The sequence below is a fragment of the Pyrgilauda ruficollis genome, unplaced genomic scaffold (assembly GCF_017590135.1).
Source record: "Pyrgilauda ruficollis isolate IOZ18807 unplaced genomic scaffold, ASM1759013v1 scaffold13, whole genome shotgun sequence".
NCBI lineage: Eukaryota > Metazoa > Chordata > Aves > Passeriformes > Passeridae > Pyrgilauda > Pyrgilauda ruficollis.
In genome coordinates, this window is record NW_024511432.1 from 10,828,161 (window position 1) to 10,842,681 (window position 14,521).

Below are 14,521 nucleotides of genomic sequence, written 5' to 3' on the forward strand. Positions count from 1 at the left end.
TACTCGCTCCTTCCATAGCATCTTACTGCCCATCACTCACCTTTTAGATGGGGCAGGAGGTGGCTGCTAGTGACAGAAGTATTTCTCATCAGCTGTTGAACATGTGGATGTCACTCTAAGCATTTTCTACTGGCAATGTTTTTTAAAAAGATAAATACCAAGTTTAGTTTATGAGTAAAAAGAGTTCCATTTAGTCTGCAGCACTATAAAGAATATACCTCCTTTTCATGGGGATCTCCATTAAAATAATTGCAAAACCAGACATGTTTCAATAAGCTTTTTATTTCATAGTAAAAACAAAGTTTGTTCTTTAAACCAGATTCCTAGTTCCAGATGTTATTAGCTCTTCAAATTAGATACAGTGCCATTTTTTCCATTTAAGAAAAAAAATAATGCTGCAAGGAAGATTTTTCCACCAAGATTGTTTCTTCAACGTTAAGTTTCACAGTTCAATCTCAGAAGGACTGCTGAAAACAATTCTTTTAATACAGTTGCTTGTTAAGTTGAACTTTTTCTGTGGTTGAATATAGCTCTCATACAGTTCAGTTCTGGTGAGAAATTAGTCATCCTCTTTTTCATTACACAGAGTTTCTAACTTCCCCAAGAAGGCTGTGCACAGCACACCAAGTGAGCATTCTTTTTAAATCTGCAACCAAACCCAACTCCTTCCCCTTTGGAAGCTGCAGCTCTTCCTGCCACTTCTGCAAATGAGGTTGAGTCGAAGTTACACCCAAATAAGTTACCAGCCTGACAGGCAACACCATGTAAACAAAAGCATTTCAAAATGCTGTTACAGACAGCAAATGTTCTTTCATAGATAACTTACATCTACAGTCTACTAGTTCTGTGAACAGGAGCACTTCAGAGCCAGCTCTATTTATAGGCATAATGCACTTTTCAAAATAGATTCATGAGACAAATGGTCACTTTACCTAACATGACATCAAAGACTGCTGAAAGGAGCCTTTGACACATGCATAGTCCTGTAAAACAATAAATATCTCTAAAGAAATGCTTGCTGAGCACCTGTAACTACAAATACACAACATACAAGAGTAGCAAAAACTGTTTGAAGGTTTATTCAACTACAACACTGACTTGCACTAACACAACGGCGAGTATGTCACTTCCTTCTTCAGCAGAGCCCATGCATGAACTTACCACCTCAAATTCAGGTTTCCTTACATGCTGTTTTCTGTTGGAGACCTACTACACGCATAGATTTGATCTACAAAATTGACAAAGACTACCAGTACAATTTTTAATCCATGGTTGGACAATATTTACATTTGTTCCTGTCTTGATATATAGTCACTTCCTCTTCTAAAGAAATTACACGGTAATTAGAAGGCAGCAGTGAAGCACAGGACTGCTTAAACACTTGTCCAGCATGGGTTGGTAGTAAACCCAGAAGCATTAGGAAATGCTGTTTGTAGAGGAGTAAGGCTCAACCAAATAGGTGTTGTACTCACTAATCACTGTGCTGTCCAGCCCTAACGTGGTATATGGGGAAAGGGGGAAGCCATCCTTAGTGAGCACATAACAGGGCACAAGATGCTAGCCTTACAAACTACTGTCATCTGCACCAACAGCAAATAAATTAAGAGATTGCAGTAAGTAAAGAATGCCAATGTAGAAATTAGCAAAGGACACTAACAGCTTAAAAACCTTACAAATAAACTAATTTACACCGTGTCCACAATGATCTTATGAATGCTCTACTCACATTTCCAGTATTGGGGCTCTGCTGAAACATTTCATTATGAACACATTTTTTCCATACGTCCTTTTGTAACCTTCAAAACCAGTTTATGAAAAAAACTCCACTGCCTTTGAAAGGCATAGTAACCAGCCAGTGGCTAGTCAAACTGTAGAAATAAGAAGGGAAAAAACCCCAAAACCCACCACACACAGTTCTGTTTATACAGTATCTGCTACTGTTTCTAATACTATTTTAGTAATTCTGTTCTTCAACTTCCCAGCAATTCAGAACAGATTTTTTTTTCTTCCTTAAGTGCCCTCAAGAACACAACACAGAATCAGAATTCCTGCTGGGATCAGCAACACCAGCTCCTGTCAGAGCCTGATCCCTGTGCTCCTCACCATCACTTGTACTTTTTGAAATATAAAGTAAAAAATTTAAGATTTACCATGACAGAACAAAATGCACATACAGATACTAATTACAGAGAAATACAAAGGAGAACATGTAATATAATGTAAACACACTGAACTAGATTAAAGGTATTTCAGGTATTTCTGAACAGCTCTTGGTCATGAAAACATCTGCATAACACAAGGTACTACTGTGGAGGAGGCGAGGGTGGTCAAGTGACCCGTACTGTGCAATTCAGTTTTTTTTCCCAAAAGAGCTCAGAACAGTTATCACGTGACACACTTGAGTTTCCTTGCATTCCTCTTCCCATTACTCAGCTGTCTTCTGCTGTGCAGTCTGTTCAGCATTAAAGCAGGATAGGCAGTGCCCTCAGTTTCAGCACACGTGTCAGGACAAACACAATACTGTAAGCAGGTGTGTGTCAAGCAGGCAATGAATGTTTTAGCATAGGAACGAGTTCTACAGTGCATCCACACCAGAGCTGTTAAGACTCTCAGTGCAGGTAAGGAAAGCAACTAACTGAAAATGCCTTATGGCAATTCCAGGTAAATCCTCAAATTGCTTCAGGAAAAAGTAGTCTTTTTCAGACTGATATTTGTATATCTTCTAGGAACTTCTCAGAATTATTCTTTATTAAAAAAAAAAAAAATTCTCTCATCTTGAGATGTAGAAGAGATAGGAACAGTATATACATGTTTTTAGAATAAAGTCCTTCACATAAGGAGGGAAATTCTACGTCTTCACAGAAGGGAGGCAGATCTAAGTCTATTTTTATTAACTTCATTTTAGCCTCAGTTCAGTCCCATGCCTTGAAATTTGGCTGTCTCAGTGCAAACAAAGTAAGTCCTCAGTTCTCCCTTGCCTTTGACATTAATGAGTCCCCTACATTCACATGAGTATCCCAGCTCCTGTAGTATTTTGCTTGTTTCTTCGGTGACCTTTGTGTGAAAAGAATAAGAAACTCTTGTGAAATTCTTCTGATTATTCACATTAAAGCAAAATTCCACAACCAATTGGAAATAATGCTTTGGACATTGCAAGGCTCATAGTTTTACCTGGATCTTGCCAAGCTCCCCTGTGCTCTCCATTCGGCTGGCAACATTAACAGTGTTGCCCCAAATGTCATACTGAGGCTTCCGGGCACCAATCACACCAGCAATCACAGGGCCATGATTGATCCCTGCAGAAACACAAGCAGTTGTCATTACTGAGGTAGAAAGAGATGTGATTGCGTTAGCTGTAGCTTCAGGGAAAAAAAAAACATCCCAAAACTTAACTCTGCAACACCTGTCTAGCAATCAGTATTAGTGCTGTTCCATAAATATTCATACTGAGGCTCAGGAGATGTGAAGTGACTCACTCATTGCAAAATAGGAAGTCTAGGGCACAAAGCAAAATTCTTCCTCTTCTACTTGTAATATATAGAAATGAGCATTGTAATGACAATACTGTCTTCAGTCAACAGTCACCAACAGGATACTGCACTCTTCATCTGTGTCCTTCATTTTCTCCAAAGTCATGCAGCTGCACTCTTCCTGCTGCTCCCTCCAGTGATGAGAAAAAACCCATCCACGCAGGAGCTTGGCCTGTCTGAAAAGCTGACCAGACAATACTGCCTTTGGCTATTCAGCACGTGGACCTACCTCATCCTGCCTATTTCTCACCTGTCTGAGCTGTGGCGTTCACATTCCCCACAAACAGAACTTACCAACACGTAGGCGGAAGTTGTTAAAGGAATGTCGGTTGATGCCATCCAGTTTACTCATCAGGGCAATTCCATACTCCACCATAATCCCAATGTGAGCGTGCTGCCTTTCCCTGTCCTGTGCAAGTCATAACACACATTAGTGACCAAATTACAACATGAAAGCCTGTGTCAGGCTGCTACTCCAAAGCAGTACTAGAAGTGTGAAAAGACACACTGGAGTGTCTATAAGGATGAGACCACTCATCCTTGTAAATGCAGAACTGCAGAATTTCAAAACTCCATTAAATACAGCTGGGATGTATATGAGATAACAAGCATGATATGATTGAATTTTATAACAAATTATTGTCTGTCCTTTAGGGTTTCACCTTTAATCTTACATAGTTTGGGTATATAATTATTATATGCATATATTAGTATATGCATCTTAATGTCATACACAAACCTGCTATACTGCAAATGAGCCAGAGAAATTAGTGTTAATTCTTCCAGGTAACAGTTTAAGACCTAACGTGGCACTTGAGGATTCTCTTTCTGTGCCAGTTCTCAGGTATCAGACAAAGCCTACTGTCCAGTTCTGAGATGGCCTCTTTTCTTTGGCTCCCATTCTTTGGCTCCCCTATTATTACAGCCTTTCTGTTATGCATCTAGGAATGTTAAACTACTGGAATCAAAGATGAAAGATGCAAAAAGTATGCTGGGATTACAGACTGAATAACTTAATTCAGCAATAAAATGGAACTAGGAGATAAATAGTGAAATCAGCAGGAGACAATACAATTTTGTCATCATTTTCTACATTTCAGGAAGTCACCAATCATGATATTCTTTTTTGTATCATGTTATATTTCATAACTTTAAGCACACCTATGCACCCACAGAATACTGAAGGCAGATTCAGAGCCAACATACCTGGTTGTTCTCCTGGCCTGGTGTTACACTGAGACCAGCTGCTGCCATGTAAGTGCTGCCAATTGTTTTTATTTTTTCAACACCACTAAATTTAGGTTTTAACAAGAGCTGTTTGAATGGAAAGAAAACAAAAACTTGAGACTTTAATACCATATTTCAGTGTAGTATTTAACCAGAAATCTTATAGTGCCTACCATAAGCATTAAACATCTCTAGCAATACTATCACTCACATGAAGATTAAATAAAATACTGAGGATTAGTTTCACAGTTTTGCTCTACCCACTCAGAGGATAAATGAAAGCATTGGAGTACTGAAATAAAGTCCTTGAAGTCAGGACTTTCAAACCATACTTCTAATGGATTAGATGAAGTACTTGAAAATCCCAACTAGACGGGAAAATATCCTTCAAGATTGCAGGGCTGAAGCCAGAATATTAGTACAGCATAAAAATGGTTTTTCCCCCTCTAATGTTCACAGATCTAGTGAAACATTTATTTTGCAGTAAATATGTAATCCAGTGCATTTTTGACAGAAGCTTAATTACCTCATCAAAATCAGCAATGATTTCATTTAACAGCCTCAAGCATTCCAAGCCTTCTTTATTGACATCACATTCAGTGTAGAACACCTTAAAATCTGGTACTGATGCAAACATGACACAGACACAGTCGTAGGATTGATGGTACCAGTCCTAAAGGAAAGCAATAAACCCACACATTGTCAGCAGCCACACTCCCCCGCAGGTACTCACGCTCATGATACTTGTTTGTGACCAGAAATCAAATTACAGCTTTCCTATGAATGCAACTACATCTCTTATTCTATCAGATACATGAACAAAATAGATTTGCCTAAGGAAAAGCTGAGATTCTTTAAAGATACCTTAAACATTTCAATCTACTTGGACATTGTCACTCTTCTGAGAGTTCTCTCTCATGACATGCAGGCAGAATGAGATTTCTTAAAAAAATCATTATCAATTAACTTCTCTCTGGGAGATACTATCTGCTCCTCAACTCCTTCCCCTAAAAATTACAACCTATCCTCTCTGGTAAAATACAGTCTTTGGAAAGCAGTAAATCTCATTTAAATATTTGCCAAACTAAAACTTCTCATTTTTTTGAGGGCATCTGGTTAACATGTTTGGTTTACAAAGGTGTTGGAATGCAAACAAGAGGCAAAGATTGCAGCAGTTTACAGTCTGTGCTCTTTTTTGCATCATGTGTAGTATATATCACAGAAATCCAATTTGCTGTCCTTCACATAGGAGAGGTTCAACACACCTCATTTCGTTTTTCTCCAATGAAATATGCAGCAACATGTGCTGGAAGTACATTTTCCAGCAAAAGTCTGTTAACATTCTCCATAGTTTCAAATTGTTCATGTTCTTTTTTAAACTTATTCTTCCACAGACAATCCAGTCGACAGTAATAGTCAATCTGCAAAGAGATCAAATATGATAAATTAAATCCATAAAATAACTCACTGAAAAATATCAGGCAATTTTCTCAAGAAGTGTAGTAGCAATAGTTCCTTCAAGGCCTTTTGAGTCTATATAGTTATGAAAAATATGCTTTGAGAGCAAAGGTCACAAAAATATGAAGCAGCCACTAAGACCAAATGTCATTTGATACCATCAGGTGTATTTACCAAAATGACACTTCAGTAATATAATTATTTTTATCTTGAATTGCTATGTTGATTTAGAATGAATACTGATATATAAATACAGATAGATCAAAACTGGAAGAACCAGGAAGTTCTCACGTCTGTGATGCAAACACTGTTGAAAACTAGAAAAATGTTCCCATCCTTTCACAGTAAAAATTCTTTCATTGCCAAAAACTAATTACAAGTATGTTTTCTGCAAGACCAGAATATTAAAGAAATACAAAAATATATACTAATGTAAAGCACAATTTCAAGGAACAACACTTCTGCATTTTATCTAAGTCAAGTTGCTGCAAGTAAAGGAACTAGGTGATTGTGTTTTAAATACATACCTGTTTTGCAAGTAGAACTAGGGTTATGTAAAACAGAACCAGATATAAATTAGTCATTATCCTTGGCTCTTTGATGAAAAACCTGAAAATAAGAAAGCAATACAAAGTTATCTGTATCTTTTAAGAAAATCTGCACGCTGGAGGGTTGGGGTGGGAGGTGAGGGGAAGAGGGTGTCTGCCCAGACTTGCACCACAGTGTCACTGTTCGTTTGTGCACAGGTCCTGTCCTAACAACGAGAAAGGATGATCAGCCAGTACCACTCATGGAATGATGCATTTCACATCACAACACACTGGGTGTTGAAACCTTGTTCAGTAGCTGTCGTAGTGAGATGCTCAAGTAAACAGGGCTTTATCTTAATGGAGCCATCTCATTTCCACCAGACTGAGTTTCATCTCCCACCCCACACCGCCCTACAAAAAGACAGCCAACAAAACATCGAGATAGGAAAACAGACTCTCTTATTTGTGGAAGGAAAGACAATAACAAATTAAAAACCTGAAATCCTAAGACAAAGACAGCAATTAAATCATATCTGTATCTGAATCACCACTCATATTTCATAGTAAGATCAGTCTTACCACATCTATAACTTTTTACAAAAGCAAATTAAATTCTCATCACATGAATGATTAAGTTCACTCAAGGTTTTTTAAGGTGTACTGACAGGTCACAGCCCCTGTAAAATAAATTTTTTCTAATCTTCAGCGATGAGACTATGCTGAGGAATCTGAGAAAGACTTAAAAACTAACAGTAAAGACTTTGCATGTGATTTCTCTTCAGTATTTTCAGTTTCTGCAATTAGATCAGGTAAATTGCTGTTACTTTTCAAAATACCTGTAAGAGTTCACCATCCTATTGACTCCAAGCTTGAGCCTCAGAAATTAGCAAGGCTTTTCTTCATAACTTAAGATCAACCTTACATTAATATTCTACTCTCTAGTCCTTAATATAGTCCAAGACTTCTTGGAATCTCAGAAGCCACATTACAGATTTTTTTCAGAGAACATATACTTTGTTTAAAAAATATATGTAAAAAAAGTGACATGGTCTAATAGGATTTCCATGTTGTTAACTTTACAGCAAGGTTTGCAGTGTCTGGCTTATATGATTTTGATATTTCAACATTCCAGTACAAAATATTCCAGCACAAAAATCTAACACCTCCTTAAATTAAACATAAAAGGATGAGAAACTTTACAGTGCACCTGGTACTGTTGCCATAGTTGTCTTTGTGCTGAAGGGTGTTAAAAATGATGAGGTAGACAGTCACAGCAATGGACAGGAGGAGAACTTTGAGTTCGAAGCTCATTTGAAGAAATACCGAGCAGGCAATGAACGCCAATATACAGCAGTAAGCATAATACTGTAAAAGAGGAAGGTAAAGAGCCTTTGCATTATTCAGAACTTATGTCTAAAAAATATTTAAAACACAGCAAATGCTCTGAGTTCATGATCACTGCAATTTAAAGCAAAGAAATTGCAATCACTTAAAGCTATATTTTTAATGGCACTAAAAGGATGAACTTAATATTGATTTGCATTTACTTTTATAATTTCTAATGGGTAAAAAAAAATATTTAAACAAAAAAAATCAAGACAAGTACGCAATGTCAGATAAAAACTGAAGTGTCAAGAATTTATCTCCTGAAGTTTATTAATTTAAGCATTTATTTATTCAAAGTTCAAGAGTAATCTAAAATAGGTTCGTAGTCCATAGAACCAGCAAGTCCAGTGCTCTGATCCTATTCTGTGCTTTCCCTTTGCAACCTAGAGCAGATTCCCATTCCCAGCTCCCACACCAGTAACACGTGGAGACTGGTTATCCAGCTTGAGGCACAGCTCCTTAGAAGAACTGTGATTGATGCTGATAAACATTATCAAGCTATGGCCACTGTCCCCACTATGGAATTACTGAGCAGGGGTGTCCCAGGTCAGCCTGCAGCTGGCAGCACCAAACACGGTACCAAGCGTGTGCTGCAGACAGGATTGCTGCCTGCAGCCACGGGCACAGGTGTGAGGGGCTCAGCTGGCACGCTCCAGTCTACAAGCAGCTCCAAAATGATCTCAGCTTCTGCTCCTCAAGAATTCATTTCTCTTTATGCACAAAGCACTGTTTTCCCACCTGTAATAGCACAGGCCTACCACAGAACTGTGAGATTCTTGACTATATAATTAACATTTCTACTGAAGTGAATGAAACCAGAATAATTTATGAGGCAACTCCTAATCAGAGCCCATATATCATTATACCAAATCAGAGCCCATATATCACATTATACCAAATCTGTCATCCTAAAGACATTGAGTCTACCTCCAAAAGATATTGAACACTCTACCTCAAGCCAAACCTCTGAAAAAGGAACCACTATGTAGAGAATGGCAAGAGAGGTCTGTCAGCCCACTTAAGCCCTTTCACTCTGTAAACACACTTTACTGAGACTCTTGCAAGTTCAGCTCTCATCTGTCAGACTCAAACATTATCATCACACTGTTTTGCTGGTTTTTTCCTTAAAGATTTAGACCTACTTCTAAGTCTGAAATTTCTAAAAACTGCAAAGCCATACTTAGTGCAACAACAGCAGCTGAATTATCTTGATTTCATGAACAATTTTTCTGCTGTCAAATATCTAAAAGAGCTTCCTTTCATACCTTTCATTCCTTTCAATAGAACCTGCCACTTGTCAGTAATATACACCACATTCAAAGATCAGGCCTAAGTAAGATGCGTTCACTACTTACAGTTTCCTCTACGCAGGAATGAGTTGTGTTTCCAAAAGCCTGATTTACAAACATGCAAGAACAAAAGATTACCAGGTGAGCACAATGTGCGTTTCATATGTGTAACTTATCATTTTTCATAAGCATCTGAATGAAAGGCTCCTCACACAACTTGCTGCACATAATTCAAAAATATTGAATTGTGTCATCTAAAGGGGTGGCCAGGTGACAAAGGAGCATCCCAAACACTTGGATGAACTCAAAATAGAACACAACTTTGGCGTTAAAGATATAAAAAGTGAAATTCCCAGAAATGATACTCTTGTGTCACTACTAAGTGCTGAATTTACCCTTACAGAAATGCTAGAGAATACCTTTCAAATATGCTGAGAGACCAAAATAAACCAAAACTTCAGTTTATACATGAATACTCCAGACTTCTGAAAATCCCTGAAGGATGCACAAGAAAGCTATATATATAAATATAAAATATCCCTTAAAACTGCCTTGTGTCATGAGCAATTCTTCATGTTCAACAATTTAAAAAACCCAAAACCCTATCTTTATAAATAAAAATTAAAAAATATAAAATGTTGTCATCCATTATGACATCATCCTACATAATAGGAGTTGGACTTTGATGATCCTTGTGGGTGCCCTCCAGTTCAGGATGTCCTGTGATTCTATACCCACCATCCAAGACTCATTTTATTTCAATCCTAGAAATTAGGATGGTACTGTACTCACATAAGTGGTAGCACTCAGGTCATTTGATCCAGTAAAGTTGGCAGGTTTGTTCTTTTCAGTAGTCTTGATTTATTGGAGGGGAAGAAAAAAAAAACACAAAAAAAACAACACATCAATAAAACCATCACACAAACTTATTAGCAGGTAGTCACTGATTTTTTTCCCTATGTATTTTACAAAGAGTGTTGATCTGGTTGTCTTTTCACTGCTGCTGAATAAATGTTGAAATACAATTGCTTCCCATGTAGTTGTGTTAAACATATATGCACACACAAGCTGCAAGAAGGTTAAAATTTACTTATTTTCTAACTGGGGGTAAAGGTTTACATTATGGCTATGTTAATTTAGCAACTACCTGGCACAAATATGTGGTTTTGTCTCAACCCCAGCTTCACAGTTGCTGTTCCTGTTGTCTTTCAGTCTGTCTGTGGTGGTGTTCACATGACACCACTGTGAGTCAATTCAAGGACCTAAGCCAGCAGAAAAAACACCCTTTGAAAGAAAACTAAGCATTTTCTGCAGTATTGCTTTCAGAAAGAACTCCCCATGGAATCAGGAGAATGGCAAGGCAAAGGAACACATGGGATCAGGAGGACATCAGTTTTAGTAGTTAACTACCAGTTAAGTGGAACTGATCACACGCAGAGCTTGTTTAAATAAAAAACCAGCACAGTTATTCAAATGCACATGCCCCAGGTGCAATATAATATTCAAACTAAATTTAAAAGACAGATGCCATTTCCACTTTACTCCAGCTGTACCTATCCCCAGTGCCTTTGCTTTTAGAAGGGAGCCAAGCTATATTCTTCCTCACCCACATTACTACCAGTGAGTGCAAATACCACACTGAACTGCTTAAAGTGCTGCCTTGCCACTGCCAAATATTTCAAACCACTTTAAAACAGGAAAATATCTTAGTGAGGAGGGTTACAATCAAGAGCTGTTGTAAGTGCTGTCTTAAAAACAAGAAAAGTTTGTAGAACTGAAGTCTATCAAGTGTACTTTCAGTTCCACAAACTAGGAGCTTTTATTTTTAAAGCTTTTACTTGACATCATGCACTATTCCTGTGCAAATCAACTCGTGTTGTAAGTCAGGCATTAGAAAAAGCAGCAAAAACTGGCACTTGATGAAAAGGAAGCAGGAAGTTACTTAAACTGTGGGTTTTACAATAAGTTCATTAATTAATGTGATTACTTACCAAGTTAAAAATGGCTATAATCAGCAAGGCAGCTATAGTGATGACTGCTAAAGGCAGCCTGAGTAAAGGCATTGTTTCCACCTTCTCTGAGACAGCACACAGACGGCGCAGGAGAGGCCACTGCTCTGAGCAGCACTTCTGTAAACACAATTAATTAGTTTCAGTAACAGATAACACTTGGATACAGGGGAAGAAATATTTCTAAATATAAAGTTGTCCTTTTTTCTGCAGGAGAGTGTCGACAGCCTTCACTGGAATTCTAATTTAGAACTTTGAATCTCCTCATTCTGAGTCAATGTCTAACACCTTTCCCCAACTGAAAATAGAAACAATGCTTCCTTTCTTCAAAGGAGTTGGGTGCTAAAATTTTCTGAATTCGTGCTTTAAAAATGCAGAATTATGGTTTGAAAGTCCTAGAGAAAAGTTAATAAAAATGCAGTAAAAATTTTGTATTTTTTTAGTTATAGAGCTGTAATATATTTGGAACTACATTTTTTAGATTAATAAATCAAAACCAACCCTAGACAGTCCTCATTCTTGCCATCCCCATGTCCTCCAGTTGTTGCTATAGACGAAAAAATCCAGTAAAGCATATAATTTTAATGACTGCAAGCATTATTCCATTATTTGCCTACTCCAAAACACTCCCAAGCTGAAAACTCAAGTCTCATACAACTGCAGTCCTGGAATTTTCTGTTTTCTCCTTGTGTTTCTACACACGTAGAAAAAACACATGAATGCATACACACACACCTCTCTCTCTCTCTACAGGTATATATACAAAAATTCATGTTTATATATATATAAATACCATACATACATAAAATCCATAAATCTGTCTAACCATACAATTAAATGAGTCATAAACCTTTATCCCATGTCCTGAGTGCAATTTTTTCTTATTTTTTTTCTTTCCCCTTTGCACAGCTTGACTGTGGTCTGTAAGAGACTCTTTCCCTGGAGAGCTCCATCCCCTCACTGGGTGCTGCACGTCCTCACTCTGGCACAGTGCAGGTTTCATGAATGCAAGGAACATTCCAGAATCCCTTCTCTAAAATCCCTTCCCTCTCCCCACCCTGCTTCCAGGCAGTTCTTGAACTGAGGAGGACTTTTTTTTTTTTAACTCTGTATCATTGAACTCTCCATCACTAGGGACTCTCTCTGTCACTATATATTTTTAAACATTAATTGCATGTGTTTAATAATGCAAAGAAAAAGGAACTACAAGTGCAAAGTGTCCCAATTGATGTAATGGTGAATTTGGAATTCTAACAGCCATGAAATTGTTGCCAATAAATTATTCATATGTTTGTAATTTTCATTATACTTCATAAATTATTATGAAAACTGATCTTCTGTTCCAACCTATTTCAATATTGTTTCCAGCATAGAGAATAACAGTATTTACAACCAAAATTACTATTAATGACAAACATAAAAATACATTTTATAAAACCAACCCCATGTTCTCCCTCCTAACCATCTATTCTTGTACTCAAATAATTCTGAATTATTATTTAAATAATTATGAATCTGAGAATTTTCAGACATGAAAACCTGTTTCAGGCAATGGAATCTTTTGGTAATCTGAGGTTCAAGGCTCCTGTAACTCCTATTGAAATTACTAAAATTTCCTGAGCCTAAAAGACAGACCAAGTTGCTGAAATATATCCATCCACTTTTGAAAACAGGAAGTGTTTTTTAAAAGTAAACTTACCAGACACTTCTCAGCAAAGCACACAAACAAAATAAGCGCGATGATGACTGCAACAACTCCAAAGGAAATTCCCAGTTCTGCAGTTCTAAACAGAAGAAAAAAAAAACACTTAAAAAAACAAGTTTAAATATGATTTTTTTTTCAAATAGCACTGAATAACCATAGCATCACACAGGTTATGGTTGCTCTGTTGCACAATCACTGCTTTGAGATTCTGCTCCTGATGGCCTGAGCCACTGCCCTGTGCATAAACCACATGGAAACTGCACTGCAACAGCCACGAAAAACAAACATGCCATACACTTCAGAATTATCCATCATCTGCTTTCTTGGAGCTGTGACTAGCAGCTCAAAGTTGCCTCCTTGTAGCTCTACAGAAAAGGATCACTGAGCACAGTTTAACCAGCTAAATCCCATTTTCCTACTGCTCAATGTCCTTACAGCCAACTGTTCTTATAAAACTGACCTCCTCCCTGGATGTACTAGGCAAACAAAATATTAAAGAAATATTTTATTTTATTTTCATTCTAATATGTTAGCTCTTATGTTAATGATATTAATGTAATCTTTATCATGGGGTAAATTAATGTATATTTCTTAAATTTAACCCTTCAGGAACTCCAAAAAGTTCTGAAAGGAGCCTCCACATGCACTTCACTTTAGCTGTTGGTTAATTTGAATTATAAATAATTAAAATACCAGCACTTACTTTGGCATGATAAGCATCTGGATCACAAATATACAGAGGAACACAAAACTGGCGCAGGCAAAGTAACTCTTGAGTTTCAGAATAGGAATGGTGCGATACTGAAACACAGACAGAATAAAGCATCAGGGTCATCTCAGGGGTGTTTTTTCTTCTTTTCATTACAGTCTTGTGATGACACATATATAAAAGTTTATACTGTATTATTAAAAATATACTAAAACAGAACAAAAGAAGACCACCAGCAAAAAAAAAAAAAAAACAGTCACTTGAACATCTTTCAAGAAAAACAGCCCAGGCCAAAGGATAATTTCCAAATTTCCAGCCTAGAGGGAAATCCAGGCAGTATGTAAAACAGCTCTCCACAGATTCCCATGGCCAAAATCCTTATCAAAAAAGGACATACACAGAAGTAAACCTAAAGTGTATGTACAGACCCACACCAGTAACTACATCCACAGCACAGTAAATTTAACAGCAGTTATTCAAACTGAAAAACTACAGTGCACCTAACAAATACCAGCATTATATCTACAATGAAATAGCCACAGCAAACAAAGTGTTTTCATTATGGATATAGAAATATTTTTTTTTCCTTTCCTTCTTTAAATCTTTTTACTTTAGAGGGAAGTAGTTTATATTAAAAAATTATCAAACTCCCACTAAATCCTTTATGGCAAGAACTTG

At 37.2% G+C, this 14,521-nt stretch overlaps 1 protein-coding gene across 1 annotated transcript in view; it reads right to left on the reverse strand.

Moving 5' to 3' along the window:
- Positions 1 to 262: 262 nt before the first annotated feature.
- The window catches only part of ADCY7 (adenylate cyclase 7), a 45,690-nt gene continuing 31,431 nt past the window's right edge, over positions 263 to 14,521 (reverse strand). The window contains exons 16-28 of the mRNA XM_041458926.1: positions 13,838 to 13,935; positions 13,129 to 13,213; positions 11,412 to 11,549; positions 10,213 to 10,275; positions 9,487 to 9,525; positions 7,953 to 8,110; positions 6,743 to 6,824; positions 6,023 to 6,178; positions 5,284 to 5,430; positions 4,737 to 4,844; positions 3,825 to 3,939; positions 3,172 to 3,296; positions 263 to 3,054 (exon numbers count right to left, since the gene is read on the reverse strand). Of these exons, the coding sequence (XP_041314860.1) occupies positions 2,908 to 3,054; positions 3,172 to 3,296; positions 3,825 to 3,939; positions 4,737 to 4,844; positions 5,284 to 5,430; positions 6,023 to 6,178; positions 6,743 to 6,824; positions 7,953 to 8,110; positions 9,487 to 9,525; positions 10,213 to 10,275; positions 11,412 to 11,549; positions 13,129 to 13,213; positions 13,838 to 13,935 (1,461 nt within the window). The 3' untranslated portion in view covers positions 263 to 2,907. The remainder of the gene's footprint in view (positions 3,055 to 3,171; positions 3,297 to 3,824; positions 3,940 to 4,736; positions 4,845 to 5,283; positions 5,431 to 6,022; positions 6,179 to 6,742; positions 6,825 to 7,952; positions 8,111 to 9,486; positions 9,526 to 10,212; positions 10,276 to 11,411; positions 11,550 to 13,128; positions 13,214 to 13,837; positions 13,936 to 14,521) is intronic.